The 24,377-nt window shown below is 45.0% G+C and overlaps 1 protein-coding gene across 1 annotated transcript in view; it reads right to left on the bottom strand.

Annotated features, from left to right (window-relative positions):
- Nucleotides 1-24,377, bottom strand: part of AS3MT (arsenite methyltransferase) — a 1,233,739-nt gene that overhangs the window by 314,954 nt on the left and 894,408 nt on the right. The window contains exon 8 of the mRNA XM_069611692.1: nucleotides 5,730-5,861. Coding sequence (XP_069467793.1) covers nucleotides 5,730-5,861 — 132 coding nt within the window. The remainder of the gene's footprint in view (nucleotides 1-5,729; nucleotides 5,862-24,377) is intronic.

The following is a 24,377-nucleotide window of genomic DNA, read 5'->3' as shown; positions in this document are numbered from 1 at the left end:
GCACCATTTTGCGTTGTCCATTGTGCAGCAGGAGCATTGGAGCACGATGACAGTGCTGTAGCAAGGGCTGTTGCTTGATGTGAGGCCCGGACAAGAGTTATCTCCACCCTTAGTTGTGGCCCTTTACGGTGAGACGGTTTTGCCTGCCGGCTCACTAACCCTTCGACATCATAATGGAAAAATGTTGTCCAATCGGTAACTCGCGAAGGTGGGAACAAACGGCAATGCCAATGAGGTGACTTGAACCTGAAACCTTGCCATTGCCATCCCTTGTTCTAACATCTTTGCCACTTGGTTCTCTCTCTCTCTCTCGTCTCTCCCTCCCTCTCATTTGTAATAGAAACAAGAAAACAATAGTTTAGCAAAAGTAAAATAACATTAAAATATTTAATGTTTACCTATGTCCTCACAATGCAGGGATCAGCCTACTAGTTTGAGTGTTTTCATAACAATGAGAGGACTTTGACCTGTATTGCAATTGGTATCAAATGCTCTAACCTCTGCGCCATTGGGTCTCCCTTCAAAGGGCATAGCTTTTAGCATCATCTCCTGATGGTCAAATCTGTAATGGATGAAGATGCATCTGGGAGCTAGCAATGCCGGTTGGGATAAACAAAGGTGCTGGTCCCTCTCTCTGAGCCATTAGTAATGAAAAGATAGATAAAACTATATTTTTATAACAGTAAAAAAACATTTAACATTTCACCTATTTCCTCCCAACACACAGCTCCACCTATCGATTTGAGTATTTAGAAGCCAATGAGGGGACTTGAACCTGTAACCGTGCCACTAGTAAACTTCTGAGCTACTGGTTCTCCCTTCAGAAAACATAGCTTTTCGCATTACAACATAGCTGTCTATGTTACATCGATGGAGATGCATATGGTAACTAGCCAGGGTTGGACCGGGACATAAAATACATCCAGGCCCCAAAGAAATCACACATTGCAATTCATTAATATCCACAGCAGACTGTTTGAGTACTGTCCAAAGAGGGTATTTTTGGTACAATATGTTGTGAATAATGCATTTGAAAACATATTTTCTTAGTAATAATGGTTAAAACTACTGTAGCAACCTATGAAACTGACCCACTCATTCTGCTAAAAAAACGACCTGCCGCCGCATCCTAGAATTATGGCCAGACATTTTAGGTGTTGCCCTTTTGCCTTTTACGCCAGTCCAAGCTTGCAAGCTCTAACCTCGTAGTCACTCGGGCTCCCTTCAGAAAGCATAGATTTTTGCATTCTAGCATGGTGGTCAAAGGTGTAATGGATGTAGAAAAAGTAAAATCAGCCTTAAGAACAGTGTTGGCGCCCCGAGTTTGGGAGGTAAAAAAGGTTCAAATTAGAATGAACAGAGATGCAGCAACATAGGGATGCCACAGAGGCTGACCTGGGCTTGAACAACACTGAAAGTAGAGGCCCTACAGTAGCGATGACAGAAGGTTTATTCGGTTAGAGTAATGTAGAAGTTTTATTCTTTGAAGATTGGAATAGGAACAAATAAGAACAATTTTGAACAAGAAATGTAGTTAGTTCACTAGGCAAGAAAAAAAGAAACAAAGGTGATACATCCTGATCTAATTGTATCTGATTGTTCTAATGTTCGTGACTCTACTTTCAAAGGTGTAATGGATGAAGATGCATCAGGGAACTAGCAATGCCTGTTTGGATAAACACATGTTCTGGTCTTTCTCTCTTACCCATTCGTTTGTAATCGAAATAAAGATAAAATAATATATTCATAACAGTAAAAAAAATAATCAAACGTTTACCTATTTCCTCCCAACACACAGGTCAACCAAACAGTTTGAGTATTTTCATGCCAATAAAATGACTTGAACCTGCAACCATGCCACTAGTAAACTTTGAAGCTACTGGGTCTCCCTTCAGTAAACATTGCTTTTCGCATCATAACATAGATGTCAAAGGTGAATGATGAGATGCGCCTGGGAACGAGCCAGGGTTGGACTGGGGCATACAATCCATTCAGGCACCAATGAAAAGGTGGTACACAATCACACATTGCAATTCATTATTCTGCAGAACAGACTGTTTGAGAAATATTCAAGGGGGTGTTTCTGGCCAAATATGTTGCAAATAGTGCATGTGAAAGCATATTTACTTAGTAACATAGATTGAAAACATATTTGCTTAGTAACATTTCTTTAAACTAGTGTCGTACCTTATGAAGTTGGCCCACTCTGGCCCAAAAATTGACCATTCTGTCAAAATAAGTTTACCCATCCTAGAATCAAAGGCTGGCACTTCGGGCATTGCCCTATTGACCTGTAGGCCATTCAGAGGCTGCCTGGTCTAACCTCCGAGTCACTCAGTCCACTTTCAGAAAGCATAACTATCTGTATTACGACATGGGTGTCAAAGGTGTAATGGATTAAGATGTATCTGGGAACTAGGAATTCTGGTTTGGATTTTAAAAAATGGCTAGTTTCTCTCTGTTGGCCATTTGTAATGGAAATGAAGATAAAACAATATTTTTATAACAGTAAAATATCTTCAAAAATGTTACCTATTTCCTGCCAACACAGCTCAACCTATCAGTCTGAGTATTGTAATGCCAATGGGGGATTTGAACCTGCAACCATGCCACTAGTAGACCCGTGAGCTACTGGCTCTCCCTTCAGAAAACATTACTTTTTGCATTATAACATAGCTGTCAAAGAAGTAATCGATGGATATGTGTCTGGCAACTTGCCAGGGTTGGACTGAGGCATAAAATCCCTCCAGGCACAAATGAAAAAGTAGGACACACTCAAGCATCACAATTAATTACTATCAAGAACAGACAGTTTGAGTACTATCCAAAGGGGTGTCCTTTTAATATATGTTGTAAATAATGCATTTGAAAACATATTTGCTTAGTAACATAGGTTAAACTAGTAAAGTAACTAATGAAACTGGCCCACTGTGGTCCATTGACCAAAATAGTGGTCCATTTTGTCAAAAAACGGGCCCATCCTCGAATCATGTGTTGGCACTTTGGGCATTGCCTTATTGCCCTATAATACAGTCCTTGCCTGCATTCTCTAACCTCTGAGCCACTTGGTCTCCCCTCAGAAAGCATAGCTTTTTAAATTAGAACTTGGCGGTCAAAGGTGTAAATGATGAAGACACATCTGAAAAGTAAGAATGAACGGTTGGGATACTAAAATGTGCTAGTCTCTCTTTCTTTTAATCATGTTTATCGGAAATAAAGATAAAGCAATATTTTTAGAACAGTAAAGAAAACTTCCTCCCAACACACAGGCCACCCTATCAGTTTGACTATTTTAATGTCAATGAGGGGGACTTGAACCTGCGTCCTTGCCATTTATAAACCCATGCTCTAACCTATGAGCCACTGGTTTTCCTTTCATAAGGCATACCTTCTTTGCATTATGACATGGCAGTTGAAGGTGAAAGTGATGAAGATGAATCAGAGAGCTAGCAACGCCGGCTTGGATAAACAAAGGTGCTGGTCTCTCTCTCTTCCCAATTTGTAATGGAAATAAAGATAAAACAATATTTTTTTAACAGCACAAATGTTTTACGGTTTTACCTATTTCGTCACAACACACAGTTGAACTATATCAGAGTGTTTTCATGCCAGTGAGGGGAACTGAACCTGCAACCATGCTACTAATAAACCTCTAAGCTACTGGCTCTCCCTTCAGAAAACATAGCTTTTGGCATTGTAACCTAGCTGTCACAGGTATAATCAATGGAGATGCATCTGGCAACTAGCTAGTGTTGGACTGGGCCATAAAATCCCTCCAAGCACCAATGCCACATCCTAATGAAAATGTGGCCCACAATCACACATTACAATTCATTATTATCCAGAACAGACTGTATGAGTACAATCCTAGGGGGAGTTTTTGGTTAATTCCGTTGCAAATAATGCATTTGAAAACATAGTTGCTTAGCAGCATTGCCTAAAACTAGTGCAGTAACTTATGAAACGTGCACACTCTGGCCAAAACAGTGGTCCGTTCTGCCAAAGAAACAGCCCATCCTAGAGTCATGGGCTGGTACGTCTGGCATTGCCCTATTGTCCTTTAGGCCAGTCCGAGTGTGCATTCTCCTACCTCTGAGCCCCTGGGGCGCCCTTCAGAAAGCAGAGTTTATTGTATTATGGCACGGTGGTCAAAGGTGTAATAGACCAAGATGCATTTGGAAACTGACAATGGCAGTTGGCATAATAAGAACGGCTGTTCTCACTCTCTTAGCCATTTGTAATGGGGAAAAAATACTTTTATAACAGTAAAAAAACATTACATATGTTACCTACTTTTTCCCACCACACAGATCAACCTACTAGTTTGAATGTTTTTATGTCAATGTGGGGACTTGCACCTGTAACCTTGCTATTGGTAAACCCATGCTCTAACCTCTGAGCTACTGGCTCGCTCTTCAGAAAACATAGGTTTTTTCATTATACGATAGCTGTGAAAGGTGTAATCGACGGAAATGCGCCTGGGAACTAACAATCTGGGAACAGGGGCAAATCACAGACTCGCAGGAAGTCAGCTTTACAGCAGCTACTAAAAGATAACAGAATATAAAACAGCAGTAATCTAACAGAAGGCATGAGAGTATTTAGCAGCGAGACTGCGTGGCTCCTCAACTCCTTGAATCTGTTGCTAGTTAACCAAAGAGTACCCCTGCCGATGTGCCAAATAGGAAACCGACTGCAAGACAGGGCCTTGAACGCTCCTGAGTCTAAACAGCAGAACTGCCAGGATGAGTTCTCTTGGCTTGTATTTACAGCGCCAACTCAGACCTGACTATTTCTTTTACATGAAATTAAGGCTTGATATCACCAAGTCTCGTTTTAATTCATGTCTACCACGTTGGAAATGTGAAATTATTTACTATTCCAGTTTCACTTTACCTTTGTTTGCTATTCCTGCTTACTTTCTGTTGCAACCTCACTTTTGACCTGTTACATTCCGCCAAATCCTAAATTGTGGACATATTCTTCATGCTGTACTGTTCTTTTTTACCTACCTTGGCTGTCCCTGGTCTTGTTCCTGCATCTTTTGGGCCTTTTTTTCTCACTCCTTTTAGTCCATTACAGCCACCTCCACCACTGCCACTGAGACTTGATAAGATTGAGTCCACTTGAATATTCTCATGCATTGATGCTTTTCCTTACCTACGCCTGAAAGCAGTACAGCTCTTCATTACAGGCTGGATGTCATAAAAAAGGTCAGAAAAGGGTTTCTGTAAGGGAAGTTGGCACCTCATAAGTAGAACTGTAACGAAGAAGAGAACATAGAGGGAATGTAAATTACTATTTTTTTTTAACTCTGCCTCAATTTCTTTCATTTTGTTTCAGAAGATCACTTGTGGGTGATATATATCGGTGCCTGCTTCCCAAGAATGAAACATACTTCCATTCCACCTTTGTTCTATTTAGGTTGCCATGTCAAAATTAATATCTTCTGTGAGTTCTAGTCTTTGCCCGCTCTCTCTCAGTTGGACCCAGTGGCAAGAGAGCTCCCATCAACGTGCGCTCTACAAGTTTCTATAACACGACGTAACACTTCACTATGCCTCAAAACAGTTGGCACTAAAATTAAACAAAGTGTATGATTACTTTTTACAAAGAGTTCAAGGAAAAGTCCCATTAACATGCCAAAGAATTTGATATACATTTGAAGCAGCTTGCATTTCAGGAATGTCACTGCTCTGAATTTACCTTTAAAATCTCATAAAACTTACCAATAACATCTTCAAGTTCTTTGTTGTTCACAGTTATTTCGCTAGCGGTGACCAGTCTTGGAGGGCAAAATCCCACCTGTTGTGCCATAACAATGAAGTCTTTCCAACATATTGCACCACCAAGGCACTCTCCTAAATTAAAACACCAAATTCATTAATAAATCAACATGTTCAAAGAGTCTTAATTGGTCCATCTTGACTATGATTAGTTTTCTTTCAAGTGATATGCATTTTAATGGAGATTGGCTACTACGTTTGAAAGCAATCTGCATGATAGTTTAAGTTTTTTTATATTTAACTTTGCCTCACATATCAGGTTTTGAAAAACGTTCTCTCCGTCACTTGTTGACCAACTCATTTGATAATTTCTTCCATTGTTATTTACTAATGTTTTCTAATGCTATTGGACTGGGACGTCTAATAACATTTATTTGTCTGGCACAGCCTTCCTAGATATATGAAAATATGGGGTGCTAACACAGGATCATTTGCATAACACTTGGATCCCCAAGGCAGTGCACCAAATTCCGCCCTGCAAATGACTAAAATAGCAAAATGGCATTTAAAAGAGTACGTTTTGCAATCTAATTTAACCATACCGAAAGCATGTACAAGCGCTAAGACTTTTCTCAGGATTAAAAACATAAGATTTGAAAATATAATCAGTTGCTGAAACTCTACAGAAAGGTTAATTAGGGACTAGAAGTTTGAACTATTCCATCATTCAATGAATTTAAGAAATGACGAGTGGCTTGTGGTGTTACGGTCAGGGTTACTTAACTATGAGGACATTAAAAGGAGCATAACTCGACGAAAGACTTACACAAATAGTACAAAACAATAAACAGAATCAAGGTAAAAAATGCTTTACTGATAACCGCCACAAGAGCAAAGTAATCCAATATACATTAGAAGTGAATCGGCCCCATTACAAGTATGCTGGTGGGTATGCAAATGGTGGTAAACTGGTGGTAATTCCAATACTGCTGCATTACTGCACCAATGTACTAAGAGGTGAGTGGTAGGGAGGAAGATTTACCTCCCACAAAACGTTGGAGGTAAATCTTCCTCTTTACTGCCAAAATCAGCAGATTTAACTTGTGGTTATTCCTCCGCTGGTAAATCCACCAAAAATACCCATGGTGTCCAATGGACTCCAAAAAATGGGAATTATCACTACTTGTAATCCTGTGGTAACTCCACAGGACCAAGTGGCAGTAATGGTAATTTAGTTTGGCAGTAATTCAGTGGATTTACCACCAAATTACCACCAAACTCGTAAATAAACCCAATGTATTTGCTTACATTCTGAACAGATACAGTACTGACTTACAAAAAATTGTGTCCCTAAATTGGAGACGCTTTATAGATATTGACTGAGCAGCACATTGCGTAGGTCACACCATGGCTACTACTCTTTCCTCTCCACACTAATGCTACTCTCCCCTACTCTTCCCTCTCCTACTCTCCGCCCACATCTTCTCCCAGAGTTACCCTAATTTCATGCCCTCAGTCATCTTCTCACTCCCTACTCTTTCTCTTTTAGCCCCACTCACATACCTTGCACCACACTCAAACCCAAGTACCACTTTCTCCCTCCAACCATACCTCACCCTTCACACATCCTCAGCGATCTGAGTCGATGCTCATCTACACTGTCCTTTCTCCACTTGGTCTCTTGGTCCTGCTTCTCCCCTCTTGACTTCACCGGAAAAACCCACACCTTCCTGTTTCCTGTGTCCCTTCCCTCTCCATCAGCTCTCTCCCTCACCTGCTACCCCGGGCCAATTGTTGTCCTTCCTTTTCCCACGAGAGGTGTTATAGGTAAGAAAACTCATGAAAGGGGCCTTAAGCCTTGCCCCCTTCTTATACGCGGGTCTGTCACTTCCAGAAACGTGGTGGCCCACTGTAATCACAGTCAATGTCCCCGTTTGTAATATGCTGAGTGTTGTGAGGGTTGTTTTGTTGCGCGGCCTGGTCACAGGTGAACTGAATGTCTGTAGCATGTAGAGCACTGGGACCGCTTTTCCCTCCGTCATGGACTGTTTCATGGTTTCATGGCAGGTAAGGGAAACGTCTGTGGCATGTAAAGCTCAGGGATCTCTGAATACCTTTGGGATAATGGCCCTGCAGATCCAATTCAATCTGGCTTCTGTAGTAAACACTCCACTGAGACTGCACTAATGCATGTCTCCAACTTTCTCGCTGATGCTCACCACTGCAAACTCACTTTTGTACTCATTCCTTTAGAACTCTCTGCCGCTTTCAACGCTGTCAACCACTCCTCTCTCTGCCTTACTCTCCAGGACCTTGGGTTTCTGAAATCTGCCCTTGTCTGTACAGCCTCCTATCTGGAAGGTTGATGCTTTAAAATCTCCACGAAATCACAAATCTCAGACCCCACGCCTCTCTCTTTCTGCATCCAGTAAGGATCAGTCCTTTCACCTATGTGTGAGAAGTGATGACTATCTTAACGCAGAGGCCCCCGTACATATAAACCATGATGTCTTTTTTAGTTTGAGCTATTAAGCGCCACCTATAGGCTGAAACTATTACATTGGAGTACAGGTAGGGGGTAACTGACATTTGTGGAGGGACATAAAGCATGTGCAAGTTGTTTGGTTGATTAACACACCAAGTGACTGCCCTTGGCCATGCTAAATTCTATGGCCATTCCCACCGACAACCTGCCCCCTATCTACCCAAAACACACCCTCAGGTAGTCTCTTGATAGCTCATGCTATCAAGCAGTAACATCGGACTTTAGCCTGACAGTGTTTTTCTATGCGGTCTGCTGAGAGTTAATGGATTTATGGATGTTGTGAATGCTACTGGTGTAGTAAGCATGTGTTAGCAAAGTGTGCCTTCAGCCACTTGATTATGATCTGTTCCTGGCACAGAAGTCCTGTTAAAACACAGCATTGACAAATCCAGCATCTGGAACTTGGATATAGGTATTAAAAAGGCATTTGCTAAGCACTGCTGTCATATTTTCAGGTAATCACACCATTTTCCAGCTGTTGCAATCTTATGGCCAGATATTAACATTCTATCAGTGCTTAGCAAACGCCTATCACATACCTAAAAGTACAAACTGTTGTTGTTGCCAATGCTTGTTTTTCTGTTTGTTGATCCCTACTGTTATCTCATGTACGTGTTCATGTGCTGAGCAACAGGGGGAGAGGGGCCTCTGAGTTAAGATGGTCGTCAGTTCCCAACACCTTCCAAAATGCATGGGTTTTGTTGAGATTAATCGAATAATCTTAACTGTCATAACTAACGTTTTATCACTGAAATTCGAGGGTTCTGTAATGCTCCATCTTCTCCAGGACCCACTGGCCATGTTGCACCAATTATATAGAGCCATTTCCACCTGCCTAGCAACTAGCCAGATCCCACTGTCCACAATGCGTGGAAAGTGGATGGGCCAATGGTGCATACGCCCCCCCTTTAATTTCCAGGGTAGTTGCTGGTAGGTCATTCCTGTGGAAACATACCGTAGTCAGCTCATGCCACCTTGTATTATGGTGGTCAGCATTCGTGGTAATCATTCGTGTAGTAATTCTTTGTTTGCTGATTAACGCGATAAAGGAATAAAATCAAGGCAATTTAAATACACATCCCCAATGCCGCCCTACATGTGCATCCTTCCTCCTTTCCTGGCGCCCATCTGCCCCAGGCTGTGTAAATCCTCCCTGACTTGTTACGCATTTATTTTCTGAGCACTTCGTGTGACGATTCTGTGATACACCCAGGGGATTCCCATGGCAAGACAACTATCTGCCACAAGACATGCTCTCCGGCCCACCACAACTCACTACATCTACTCTACTGTGAAACGCCACCTTGACACCATAAATCTCGTTCTGTGCACATTTTGTTTCTTGGCTTCCAGCGGGATTCTCACAGTCATTTCTCACACTGAGCAAAAAAAAGGCACCTTTTCATTTCTGACAAGCCAATCTGCTTCGATATCTGTGATGCTTTGTGCTTAACCTGTTTCATATTTGGTGCAAAACTGTCCAGCAGTCCTTGCTCTATGGACATTCAACGGAAGCACCTTTATCTCTATGGAAAAATAATGGAAGTAGCCAAAGGCACCTTTTCTTGTTTTCATAATAACTTTTTAACCGTTTTATTAATTTCCCCCCAAATGTCCAGGTTGGAGGGGCCCCTGCCAGTCAATGTTTAGGAAAACGTCATCCAAATCAGTCCACGGGGTTAAAAGGTATTGGTAGTAGAATTCTGGGAAAAGTCAATGCAAATAGGTTTTATCTTCACCATAGGATGGCGCCCACTGGCCTATTTTATATTGTATATAATTGTGTTCATATATTTATACCAAGGGGCAATAACTAGCCAGCTACCAAAAGTCACTCGCCACCTCAATTGTATACATACACAGAGCACACCATTTCTTACTTGCCGCAAAACAAATATCACTAGCCGTTGGCTAGCAGCGAGTGCACATTTTTCACCCTGTTTATATTATATTACAGGGCCTGCGTTAGCGGCCCTGTAGTTATGGTAAAGTAGCTCAACTCATAGAGAGAGCACTTTTTGGACGGCTAATAACTTTGCCCCCACTGGACGAATCTTCAAACGTTGCAAAAAAAAAGTATATGGCCCCCTTGGAATGATTTTGGGAGGTTTGGTGCAGTTTTGTCCGGGGGGAGGGAGGGCAAAGTTATAGGAAGGTCCCAAAATGTGTGGAAATCCTCATAGACGCAATGGAAAAAAAGTTTGCTCATGCCTACAGCCCAAATCGCTGGACGGATTTTCATCAAATTTGCGCAAGGAGCTGCAGCTTGGCCCAAAAGCGTGCTTTTGTAAATTTGGTGTAAATCCACCCAGTAGTTTTTTTTTTTAAATGGCTGAAAAGCAGGAAAAACATTATTTATGACATCTGGGTCAGGTCCGCTAACTCACTTCCTGATTCGCGAATCTGGACCAATCAGAGAGCAGCATGATGTTCGCCGACATCGTGCGTCCCGTTCATTGGTAGGTTAAAAACATGAGGTGCCTCCGCGAAGCAAAAGTCTGTGACCATCCGGAACATTAAAAACGCACAAGGAGACATGCTAATGCGCACCAAAGATATTGGGGAGTCATTTAGGGCATTCTATCAGAAATTATAAGCAACAGAGCACCCAGATGAGGCAGATCAAGATAGATTCCTGGAGTCAATCCCCATCCCAAAAATACCAGTAGAAGCCAAACGGCACTAGAAACCCAGATAATGGAAAGTGAAGTAAAGAAGGCTATAAAAGATCTCCCGCTTAACAAGGCACCAGGCCCGGAAGGCTTCACAACTTCATTCTATACAAAATACGAGGACATCCTAACGCCCATCCTTACCAGACTGCTTAACTCCTTCAAAGACAGTGGGAATGTAACCCCATCCATGAACGAGGCTAAGGTATTAATATTTCACAAACAAGGGAAAGACCCCTCCCTCCCAAGCTCATACAGACCCATTGCTTTGATAAATCTCGACTTAAAGATCTATACGAGAATCCTGGTGGCTTGGCTCTCCCCGCTACTTCCCTCCCTAATAAATCCGGATCAATCAGGATTCATTCCGGGGAGGCAGACTGGGCAATGCTGCATGGGCATCCCACAAGCGAGGCAGGGTAACTGCTGTTACCATCGGCAGCTGGGAGAGGGGCAGCCCCAACCTCCCCCCGCCTGCTCTTCTCATCCCCCCAGCTACAGAGACACGCAGTCTCGGCAGCACAAAAGCCACGGAAGGGTAAGGTGAGAACAGTCACCGCACCCTTTCCTCCAAACAGCAAGGTGCTTAGCGCCATAAGGAAAACAACCATCAGGCAGGGCCCAGGTTCGAAGATCTGCCCCCACCAGGGGGTCAGACAGTCGGCTATCCGGCCGGGGGCTGCGACAACAGCAGCCCCCACCACATACACAACAACGACCCAGGGCCTCCCTGGGTCCTATAAATGAGAGCAGCATGCTCAGAGTAAACACAATTTGTTTGTGGACCCTGAACGGGGACCCAAGCAAACAGGAGGTTCACTGTTTACTCAGTGTCTTCCAAATCTTCTTGCTTCTTTACCACAGAACCCGCCCACCCTACAAAAAGGGGAGAAGAGCAAAAAGAAGTACAAGTCACTGTACGGTGCCCACAACAAGTCGTGGGACACAAGAAGGCGGCACGGGTCCGAGGGGGTAACCTCAGGACCTGGTGCCCAAAAGTATGATACCATCATGATATGTGATATTGTTATTGCTATAACCCATATCTGTACAATAAAATCCTACAGCCTTTTATTGCCAACACTTGATACAAGTTGTGAGCCTATCATTATGGGTGAGGGTTTGGGGTTCGGCCATTACTAATGCATGCATAAGGGTTCAGCAGTTAACATGACAATCTGAGGAGGCTAATACACCTGATAGAAAAAATAAACATCTCCCACACCCCAGCAGTTTTACTATCACTGGATGCCGAAAAGGCTTTTGACCGGGTCGAATAGTCCATACTCTTTAAAACCCTGGAACACATGGGATTTGGGAAGCAATATATAAACATGGTCAAAGCCAACTACTCCTCCCCATCGATCAGAATAGCAGTAAATGGGGAAGTCACGGAGAGGGTAAAGATCACTAGGGGAACGAAACAGGGTTGCCTGCTCTCCCCACTCCTTTACGCACTATTCCTGGAACTGCTATTAAAATAAGGGAAACTAACCAAATTAAGGGGATAGAGATGGCGGGCAGACAACATAAGGTGATTGCCTATGCCGACGATATGCTATTACCACTCGAGGACCAAACACACACTTTGCCCTGTGCCATACAGCTGCTAGAGTCATTTGGGGACATCTCGGGTTTAAAAATAAATAAGAAAAAAATCGGAAATCCTACATTTAGCTGGGAGTAGATAAATATTGGAAAGGGAAGCAGGGTTATCTGGCCTAAAAATAGCAAAGGAAGGTATTAAATATTTGGGTATAACATTCACGCACAAGGTAGACGCTTTATACAAAAGGAATTACCCCCCACTATTATCTAGAATAAAAAGAGACCTAGAACGGTGGTGCCCGCTAAATATCTCCTGGTGGGGAAGAATCCAATCAGTAAAAATGAACATTCTTCCTAAACTGCTGTATTACTTTCAGGCCCACCCGATAGTAATCCCGAACCCATTCTTCAAAACACTGGCAAAGACAGTCTCTTCGTTCATATGGAACGGGAAACCCCCAAGAGTTGCCAGAACAGTCCTCACATCTCACATCAGAGAGGGAGGACTAGCACTCCCACACTTTAGAAATTATTACCATGCGGCGCAATTATGGATCCTGAAAGAATGGCTACGGGACAACCAGTGAACGATCTGGGTGACCCAGGACAGGGCGGTCGCAAGAACACCTCTAGAAGATCTCTTATGGAAACTTAAGCACCACAGACACCCAAGCCTACATATTAGCGAGATCATGAAAGCCACATTGAATGCATGGGACGAACCAGACGGAAAGGAAGCATCACCACGGCAACCACCCCTTTGACCCATATATGCAGGAACCCAAAATTTCCACCAGAACTAGAGCACAGCGCCTTTGAGAACTGGAAGGAGGCAGGATGCAGGAAAATAGGGGAAATGTTCCTGGACAAGGAACTGAGATAATTCGCTGAATGCAAGACATTGTGGAATCTCACAAATGCGGACAGGTACAAATATGAACAGCTCAGACACTGGTTAACAACGCCTGAGATAACCCAGGCGGCGACCAGGGAACTAACCACTTTTTTTTTTTAAACTTTATTTAATGCTTGTGGTACATGACATTGCAACAACAATTCGCATAGCATACATTCGGCACATCAACAGACTGTATAGCCGTATTACAGCATAAACAACATTACAGATTTCAGGAGTCACTTGGCCCTACCGGGCTACCGCTGGTCGAGCCCGCCTCGCATAGGTATATTCTAAACGGGGCCCATATGTCTTTCGGTTTACTTGGATTCGGGAGTGATAGTATATAGTGTTCTTCACATTCGTTAACGTACGTCAGTTCTTTGAGAAAGTGGCATATTCTCGGTGCCTGTGCACTCTTCCATTTTTGTAAAATGCACTTCTTTGCCACTGCGCATGCAATGTTAAAGAGCCTCCTTGTAGCTTCTGATTGCTTACCAATATCCCCAAATAGATATTTTGACGGTGTGAGGTCTGCAGGGATTTGAGTGACCTCCTCTAGGACATTTGCAACCTCTCCCCAGAAAGCGTACACATGAGGACAACTCCAATACATATGAATCGAATCAGCCCGATCCACCCCACATTTCGGACATGTACCAGGTCCGTTGTTCGTAAACTTTGCGACCTTAAGGGGGGTATAGTGCAGCTTATTCAGAATTTTAAACTGTATCAACCGAAGGCCGGCGTTCATAGATACCTTCTTGGTCATTTCACAGTACCTCTCCCAGTTTCTGTCTGTTATGTCTTCACCCAGATCCGTTTCCCAGGAGGACTTAAGTGTGCTTAACCTTGGGGTGTTGGCCTGCACGGCCGCATAGAGGCCCGAGATACTGGTTCCAGCTCGGGTTGCAATGGTCAGCAGGCATGGGTGTGGTGGCGGTTCATCTGGGAACATCGGCCACCGGGCTTCATAGGCCAGTCTCATTCTATGATATTGCAAAATCATTAATTGGTCCCTTCCCATCCCTGATTTGAAGTGCTCTAATGTTATAAATTTGCCATTAGGAAATATGTCCTTAATTTTAAATTCCTCGTCCGGGTCCCATTTGTTTTGTATACTTGGGTCATATGTGGGTGCTATGCCTGGGAAGTTCCAAAGCGGAGCCTCGGCGTAGTAAGGTGCCTTCACCCCAAGTTTCTGGAAGAGTTTGAACCATGCCTGTGCTGTCGTGCTAACCGGGTCAAAAGGGCATTCATCCCTGTGTTTTACTTTAAAGATGACTGACCTTATGTCGGTCGGGCGCGCTGCGTGCTTTTCAAAACAGATGTGGGGCGAGGTGTCGTGTTCGTCGTACCAATGCTTAACAAATTGGGCCTGTGCGACCAGATTGTACAATTTGAAATCAGGGGCTGCTATGCCTCCCCTATTGTATGGTTCCACCATTTTCTCCCACTTCAGCCTGGCCGCCCCCCCCCACACCAGATAAATTCAACCGCCATTGATCGAAGGGTATCAAAAAACCGCCTACCAGGCCAAATCGGGATGTTAGTGAATATGTAAAGTAGCTTGGGGAGGATGACCATTTTCAGTACGGCTACCTGGCCTATAAGTGAAATGGGGAGTTTAGCCCAAAATCGGAGCTTAGTGGCAATCGTAGTTAGTAGGGAGTCATGGTTATTCAACAATAGGGATGTTCTGTCCCCCGAGACGATAACCCCCAGGTATCTTATCTTGTCTGGGGACCATTTTAGACCGTGCGTGTTGTTTGGACAGGGGGTGGCAGGGGTAAGGGGGAAAATTTCAGATTTAGCTCAATTGGTCTTGTATCCCGAGTATACTGCAACTTTGGGCACTTCTTCCATTACTGGGCCCAAGTGTAAGTCAGGTTCGCGGATGTACAAGAGGGTATCATCCGCATACAAGGATATAGATTGGGTCAGGCCCGCCATCCGTATACCCCTCTGTTTCTGATGTTCTCTAATTGCAGCAGCAACTGGTTCCATGGTCAGGGCGAATAGTATGGGGGAGAATGGGCAACCCTGTCTAGTGCCCCTCTTCAACTCAAACCAGGCTGACATAGTGCGGTTGGTCAACACCCTGGCTCCCGGGTTAGTGTACAACACTTTGACATAGTTCTGGAAGCTCGGGCTTAGTCCGAATTTATTCAGTACCATGAAAAGTATGTCCATGACACAGAGTCAAACGCCTTTTCGGCATCTAGGGACACAGCAACTGCCTGAGCCTCCGGCTTGATCTGGGCCATTACCCCAAACAACCTGCGCAAGTTTAGCGTTGTGGATCTAGTGGGGATGAACCCGCATTGGTCGGGGTGTACCAATACTGGCATGTGTGACAGGAGTCTATTGGCCAAAATCTTCGCAAATATCTTAGCATCACAATTTATAAGCGATAGGGGTCTATATGAGGACATATCATTGAGGGGGACGCCTGGGCTTGGGAAGCACCGTGATTATAGCCTCTCTCATAGATGGTGGCAACGTCCCTACCTCTGTGGCCTCCTCCGACATGGACAGTAATATTGGGGCAAGCTCATCACTCAGTTCCTTGTACAATTCGATTCCCAGACCGTCTGAGCCAGGGGCCTTTCCATTGGCTAATGATTTGATTGCTTCCCTTACTTCCTTAATCGTAAGGGGTTGATCTAACAGTAACTTATTTTCAGCAGTCAACTTTGGAAGCGGGATACTGTCTAAGTACATTTCAATGTCATTGGGTTTTTTTTGGTCATGATTAGCATATAGTTCTTGATAAAAGAGGGAAAACTCCCTATTAATACCCTCCTCGCTAGTTTGCACTGTGCCGTCGCTAGCCACTATGCTAGAGATCAGTGTGCGGCCTCTATCAGCTTTCAACAGGTTAGCTAGGGTGCGCCCCGCCTTGTTTCCTTCTCCGTATCGGCGTGCCCTAATCGGAGTGGCCATATAAAGCAATTCCCTGTTAGCTAGTTTATTGAAGGATTGTAGATTACTATTAAAGGGATGGTCTAGTACTATTAAAGGGATGGTCTGGCTTTAAAAACATATTTATGTTTGCGGTCGCTTTTGAAGCGACCGCAAACATAAATACAACGTTATTGTGTTGGAAAACGCTGCGGTTTTTCTTTCCAAGTTTCTCAGGCTCCTCCGGCTCAGAGGAGCCTGAGAAACTTGGAAAGAAAAACCGCAGCGTTTTCCAACACAACCGCGTGTGTTTCTGCCTGCTGAGGCTATCACTTTGGGTCTCCGGAGACCCAAAGTGAAAGCCACAGCAGGCAGAAACACACGCGGTTATGTTTACATGCCGCGTGGTGTTTCTACCTGCAGCTGATTTCCCATTTGGGGCTCCCCACGGGGAGCCCGAGAGCCCCAAATGGGAAAGCAGATTCTGGCAGAAACAATGTGGTTGTTTTCCGCAATCCCCGTGGGGAGCCCGAGAGCCCCAAATGGGAAAGCAGATTCAGGCAGAAACAACGCGGTTGTGTTGGAAAACGCTGCGGTTTTTCTTTCCGAGTTTCTCAGGCTCCTCCGAGCCAGAGGAGCCTGAGAAACTTGGAAAGAAAAACCGCAGCGTTTTCCAACACAATAACGTTGTACTTATGTTTGCGGTCGCTTCAAAAGCGACCGCAAACATAAATACAACGTTTTTAAAGCTGCGGTTTTATTTCTAAGTTTTCCGGGTTCCTCCAGCCCGGTAAACTTAGAAAAAAACCGCAGCTAGTGCTTATTTTTAAAAAATAAATAAATAGCACTTACCGAGATTCAGCTGCAGCTTTCCTGCTCTGGTCTCCGGTCCCCGTCCTCCGCCTACAGCACTAATGAAGGGAAAGCCACCCAGCGGTAGCCTTTGTTTACTACAGCTGGCTGGCTTTTCCTTCATTAGTGCCACAAAAGCAAAAGCCAGCACAGGAGGGCCTCCATTTCACAAAATGGATGCGCCCATGTGCTTGCTTTTGCAAATTTTGAGCTTGAATAGCTCAAAATTTTACATAGGAAGTTTTAAAACGGAGAATGCTAGTATTTTTTTTTTATGTTGCCTAAATAAATTTTTTTACTAGACCATCCCTTTAATATCCGCCAGGGTGTTGTCTTCATGTAAGGATGTATACCGTTGCTCTAGCTCCCCCAGCCGTTTCTCAACCTCCGCTAATTCCTTCCTGACCGCTTTCAGTAGCCCTGTGGATTTAGAAATCAGGATACCCTGCACCCAGGCCTTAAAAGTTTCCCATAATGTCGCAGGGCTGCTCACTGACTCCTTATTAGTTTCGAAAAAAAATTCTACCTCGGTATGCAATTCCTCTGCCACTGCAGGGTCCTTTAAAATGTCAGAGGGCATCCTCCATCTTCTTGGCGGGAGTCTAAGGTTTCCTAGTGTGACCTCTAACCCAACGGGGGAATTATCCGACACGGAGCGAGGAAACATCTCACATCCCTTGATTTGGTGTAGGAGAGGGGCCGATACCAGCCAATAGTCGATACGGGACTCAGTGTCATGCACCGAAGAATAAAAGGAATACTGTCTCTTATGGGGATGTAATGCCCTCCAGGCATCTACCAGCTGCAGTTGCAAAATTATTTGCTGTATAGTGTGTGCCGTTTTTGTGGGGTTCCTGTGTATGGAGGAGGAGCAACCTAGTTTTGTATCTAAAATGGTGTTAAAATCTCCTCCCCATAATATCAGCTCGCTTCCACACGCACCAATCTCATTTAGTACATTTGTGTAAAAATCAGGGTCATCAACATTTGGGCCGTACGTATTTATCAATAGCAATTCTTCCCCCATGACGTTGCCCCAGACCAACTGGAATCACCAACTGGAATCCAACTGATGGGTGTATCAGGGTCAATACCCCTCTAGCCTGCGAGGAGTAGTCCGTGCAGTACCTTTGCGTTCCCCACCCTTTCAAGAGCTCGGCATTAATCTTCTGCAGTGCGTGTGTTTCCTGCAGCATGACAATCTGGGGCTTATGCCGGGTAACATAAGCACCCACTTTACTCAATTTGGCTCGATTGTTCAGCCCCCGGACATTCCAAGTAAGAAGTTTCAGTTTAAGCCCTTGGGTCGTGTTAATAGGATTAGCCATATCTGTATATCCAATTAGCCTGTTTTACCTTGCTGTTATTTAGGAGAGTTAAATGTGTTGCAGTGTCACCACACTTTTTAACTTGTGAGACTCCTCTAACTGAGTCCCGGTTCCCAAACTTCCCCCCCTCCCTCCCACTTTGCTCAATCATACAACCTTTTAGCCCCCCACCCACATTATCAACCCCAACATGACAATGCTGCCCCACAACAAACAATCCCTGAAACATGTGGAACTTTCCTGAGGGTCGCTAATCGCAGCCATCTGGCTCGCTCTAGACTGAGGGTCACAGCCCGGAAAAACAACATTTTGTTCAGTTCGTCCCCATTGCGTAACTTCCTATTTCTTTATTTTCTCACCATACGGCATTTGGTCGAATTTTAACCTTCCCTGTTGCTCTGTCGGGTCTCGCCTCTCATCCCTCGGTTATGCATTTGCATTTTGATCTACCCCTCGATCTGCGGTGGATAACGGAATGGAAGACTCCACGTACGACAAAGCATCTGTGGGGTTCTCGAAGAAGTGGGCCCGTCCTCCATGTTGTATCCTCATTTTCGCTGGAAAAATGAGGGCATAGGGCACATTTCGCATACGCAGCTGTTTTTTCACCCCTTCATATGATCTCCTTTGCATTTGCACACTAGTCGATAAGTCCGGATATATGTGGATTGTGTTCTCTTCATACCGTAGGGTACCTTTTTCTCTCGACAGCCGGAGTATAGTGTCCCTGTCACGATAATTTAGGAGGCGTGCAATCATAGTTTGAGGAGGGGCTCCTGGTTTTGGGAGCGGTGCTAGGGTGCAATGGGCTCTTTCGACCAGGAAATGATCCGAAAAGGAGTGGGCACCTTGGATGTCCTTCAGCAAGGCCTCAACCTGTTTCTCCATGGGGCCCTTTCCAAACTTTTCCGATACCCCGACAATCCGGATGTAGTTCCTCCGGGATCTTGACTCAAGGTCCTCACATTTATTTTGGGTTTTATACAATTCCGTTTGGAGGTGGGCTATATCCCGGCTGTGTTGCAGTATCGTGTCCTCACTCGCACTTATCCTATTTTCCGCCTCCGTGACACGAGTACTTTCCTTTTCAACATGTGCCTTCAAGGATCCAATTGTCGCCACTATATCATCTAATTTGACGTTCATGGTCATGAATCCATTCTGCACCAGCGTTGCCAGGTGCTCCAGTGGGTCAGCATCATGTCCATCTGGCGGGCGTACCTCCCCGCTGGCCGCCCCTTGCGGTTGCGAGCTAGTGAAAGTGTCCATCGGGCCAATCTTTTTCCCACCTGCCCCCCTCTTCTCGGTGCGGCCCATGTGTTGCGGCCTCCAGGAGGGGATGGACTGTGGTTTCCCACGTATCTTTTGCTCCGTGCCCCGCTGTGTGACACGGTCGTGGATAAAGTGCGTCTTTTCTTATATTTGACCCAAGTGCCTAACCAACAGCCAATGTGTAGGATTTAGGTGTACGACGTTCCGTTAATGGAGGCCTCCGTGGTTTCGAGTCCTGTGTCGCAGGGTTCGTCTGGGAATCCAGTTATGTTCGAGCGTTGGATGGCAGCCACGCCGCGGATTCGTGGTCACAGCCGATTTTTCCCCACTGAGGGATGTATGTCTCTCCCCTTGGATGTTGCTGGGCGAGACTCTATGTTCCCAGGGTGATGCGGGGTGTCGATCCGGGGCAACCCAGGGCGTTATAGGATTTTTGTCCTCTGTGCCAGTTGGGGGTAGGCCGCAGTAGGCCTAGGCTGTGGCCCTCTGTTCCCCGTGTAGGTCCTCCCTGCGTTGCGGTCAAAACAGTCCTCCTCTCCTTCCCCCAGCCACTTACTTGGTACCCGCTGTGGGGGGGGGGGCGCAGGCCTCGGCTCAACCCGCGTCCTCCAACGAGGGCCACAATCCACCCTGGGCCCCTCCATGAGGGCCACGAGTCGGGGGCCAGGCCGCACCACCGCCGTACACCGCCGATCAGTAGAAGGTCGCCCAAGCGGAGCCGCAGGCAGCTCCGCGGCGAGTCCAAGGGCGGGAGTCAGGCCAATCGGCCGTCTCAGTTCCGCAGCTGCGCGGCAGATCCGAGCTCCTCCGAGCCTCTCTCGTGCGGTCCAGTCACCCGAGCGGGTCTCGGAGGTTGTGCCCAGGCAGGGAACAGGTTCCGTCGTCTCTGGCGGCCTCCACCTCAATCACTCTCTCCCTCCCGGCAGGATGTTGTAGGTCGTGCGGCGCTCCTCCCCCACCGCGGCCTTATATCTGGTGTCGGTGGAGCCCTCAGGCGGCTCTGCAGGCCTCAGTCAACCGCCAAATCTTCAAGACTGAATGTCTCAGCACCCCGGCTTAGATTTCGCACGGTGTTACACCAGTATGTGGAGTAAAGCTTCTGCTGCCAGGAAGTGGCTTAATTTCAAGTCTGGGACGCTGCTGACCGGATTAATTCTTAATAAGGATTTCTTCCGAGCTGGAGCTCCTGCGTTAGGCGGCCATCTTGGATGTGCGCAACAGCGCCCCCCCTCGGAACTGACCACTTTTGAAAAATACCTTCTCACCAACTCAGGTGACAAGAAGCTAGTCTCCGCTCTTTACAAGTTCATAAACACAAAGGAAGAGGAACTAAAATGGGCTTACATGAAAAAATGGGAAAGAACACCGGGAGAAGATATCACGATTCAACAGTGGCAGACACTATGGACTGACATCCCCAAACTAACGCGAGCAGCCCAGACCAGGGAAATGTGGATTAAAATAGTCACACAATGGCACCACACACCAGAGAGGCACAACAACATGTACCCGCAAACGTCAAACTGTTGCTGGAGAGGCTGCACAGACTCTGGTACATGGAGGCACATCTGGTGGGATTGCCAAGGGGTCAAAGGATTCTGGACAGAAGTGATCTTGGAAATGAAAAAGATATTTCCAGAGGCGGATCTAATCGGGGAGAAAGTGTGGCTCTGCGGACTGAAAGGGCAACAAGCCAAAAAATACACCAAGGCGCAATGGAGAAGTTTCATGGGCCTGGTCATAGCGGCGTTGGACACAATTGCGCAGAGCTGGAAGAAGCAAGACCCACCGCTAATATACACATGGTTACAAAAGGTCTGGTCGCAAATGACCATGGAAAAGATCACGCATAATCTTCAAGGAACACAGGACTCCTTCATGAAGGAATGGGGCGAGTAGTAGAATATTTACAATCAGATTACATAGAACAATGGTGCCCACATAACATCAGAATTACGGACATATTCACTTCATAGTCAATCCCGAGAACAACTGAACATTGAGATCTCTTCCGGAAGTGGGAGGGCAGGGGAGGGGGGACGGGGACGTTTGAGGGGAAATGTTGGTTACATGTAACCGGTTTAATCTGTGAAAACAATAAAAATAAGTTTAAAAAAAAAAAGACTGTAGACCGGGCAGTTTAGAAATGTTGCACTGTTTAAAACAATTGCTTATATAGTTAAATCAGTCCAGTCTTTTGTGCGTTTCGAAAATATGTTAGTTAGAAATACTTTCTAAAAAAGAGGGCCTAGCGAATTTGGAAATAGCCATACTTCTTTTCATGATAACCATTAGAGCAGGGTTTAAAACGTCAGTGGAATCATGTTGTATATGTTATTCATTTCACATGAATACTTGGATTGCTGAAACCATCTTCACCAAAAATTAATATACTGTTTATTCTGAAGGCATGTACACAATCCTCCCATAATTGTTAATTGTACCAATTGTTAATAAACTTAAAATGACCCAGAAATAAAACCAAATAAAAACATGGTGCGTCAAAACTGTTGAAATGGACGCCATGTTGGATTCACGACCAGCGCCCGTAGTTCGCGGACATGGTCGTAAAAACATATTAAAAAAGTCAACATTGCACTTGTAAAACAAATGAAACTATCTCTGCGGAGGCGAGGGGTGATGAGGATGGGATGGGATATGGCCATAAAAAGCCAAAAATCAGGTGATGTTTCTTCTTCGATGTCCGCGAACATCTCAGATGTTCGGGGACCTTCCTGTGATGTTCGCGAACATCTCAGATGTTCGGCGGGACACGTGCATATTTCTGCATTACAGGATCAGTGAAAAGCAGTTATTGGATGGCTTATAACTTTGGTGCCACTCAATGAAACTGAACAAACTTTTGCAATATCATTTTAGACCTGACCCTGAATGTGTATGCAAAGAGTGGTGCTGTTTCGCCAAGAGGGGACAAAATTAGAGGAGGGGTCTCAACATTTTTAGAGGGCTTATAACTTTGTTGCCTTTTGACGAATCTGCACATAATTTCTCAGAAAGATTATAGACCCAACTTTGAATTTTTGTGCAAAGTCAAGTGGGGGCTAAGTAATATGACTATTTTTTTGTACGTACATTTTGACATTTTTCAAAAAAATAAAACAAGGATGGATTTGTAGCAAACTCGTGCACAGAGCACTGGCAAGGACCCGAACGCATGGTTTTGCAAATGTGTCTGTTTTTTTTTAAAGTGTCATAATTTAGGTATGAAAAATAGTGATATACCTTTGGTGACTGAGGTATAGCAGTGGCAAGATATAATATATAGAATACATTACTTACCGTAATAGCATTTCTGATGACTGTATCTGCTTAGATTCACATGCTGTGCATATAGCCCGACATCTAGTGGTAATCGTGGAGCATTGCATCTCTCTTTTCGAAGATCGAAAGGAGACGTCGACATGGGCTTGACTGTAATACTATCCCTAACGTGACGTGTAGTGTACCCAAAGTCCCTCACGCGTCGAGGTCCCTCTGGTTGTGTTTTTTCTGCCATGCGTGAGCCTTACAGTCAGCGTGAGCGAGTACAGAAGAGTAGGTGTAAGATGTCTATGTTCCTTCTATTTCACAAGGGGAGGAAGGGTGGGCCTTTGTGGATCTAAGCAGATAAAATCACCAGAAATTACGGTAAGTAATGCATGTCTTCGGATGCTTGTGAATCTGCTTAGAATCACATGCTGTGCATAGACTAGTGCGCAGTACCCAAAGATGGTGGTGGGATGTGTGAAGGACCAGTAGCAAAGAGATATCTTAGCACTGCTAGTCCCACCTGAGAATCAGACCTAGAGTGTGTATCTAGGCAGTAGTATTGTGTAAAGGCGTGTACAGAACTCCAGGTTGCTGCTTTACAAATGGACTCAAGAGGAACATTTGCAATGAATGCTATGGTAACCCCTGTGCCCCGAGTAGAGTGTGCTCTAGGCGTGAAGGGCATATCTCTCTTGGCAAGAGTGTAACACAGTGTGATGCAGTTCACAATCCACTTTGAGATAGCTGTTAGAGAGACAGGTCCCCTTCTCTACCAGCTGCCACTGAAACGAAGAACTGATTTGTTTTTCTTAGTGGCTTTGTCTTTTCCAGATAATAGATAACTGCTCTCCTCACATCTAGTGTGTGGAGGCTTCTTTCTGCCCCGTTAGTAGGGTTTTGGGAAAAGGTGGGTAGTTCTGTGGACTGGTTTACATGGAACTTTGATATAAATTTTGCCGCAAATCTTGGGTGAGGTTGCAGGACCACCTTATCTTTGTGAATCAGGATGAAAAGATCCTGAACTGAAGGGGCCTGCAGTTCACTAACTCTCCTTATTGAGGTGATCGCCACCAAACAGGCGGTCTTGTAAATGAGTGTTTAAAGGCCAGCTTTGTGCATTGGTTCAAAGCAAGGCCCCATTAATCTGGTAAGCACAATGTTCAGGTCCCACCCGGAGAGCTGGGTTTGAAATGAGAGAATGGATCCTCTTTACCCCTTCTATAAAAGCCTTAATCACTGAAACCACAAAACCTTGTTTTGGTACGTGGTGTACCCTGAAAGCGCAGCTAAGTGGACTTTAGGGAATTGAAAACCAGACCTGAATCTAACAGGTAAGTTAGGTACAGGACAATATGAGTTGGTGTG

The sequence above is a fragment of the Ambystoma mexicanum genome, chromosome 8, assembly GCF_040938575.1.
Source record: "Ambystoma mexicanum isolate Mex_15411 chromosome 8, UKY_AmexF1_1, whole genome shotgun sequence".
Classification (NCBI taxonomy): Eukaryota; Metazoa; Chordata; class Amphibia; order Caudata; family Ambystomatidae; genus Ambystoma; species Ambystoma mexicanum.
The sequence above is the reverse complement of the archived record's forward strand: the minus strand, read 5'-3'. Positions and strand labels throughout refer to the sequence as shown.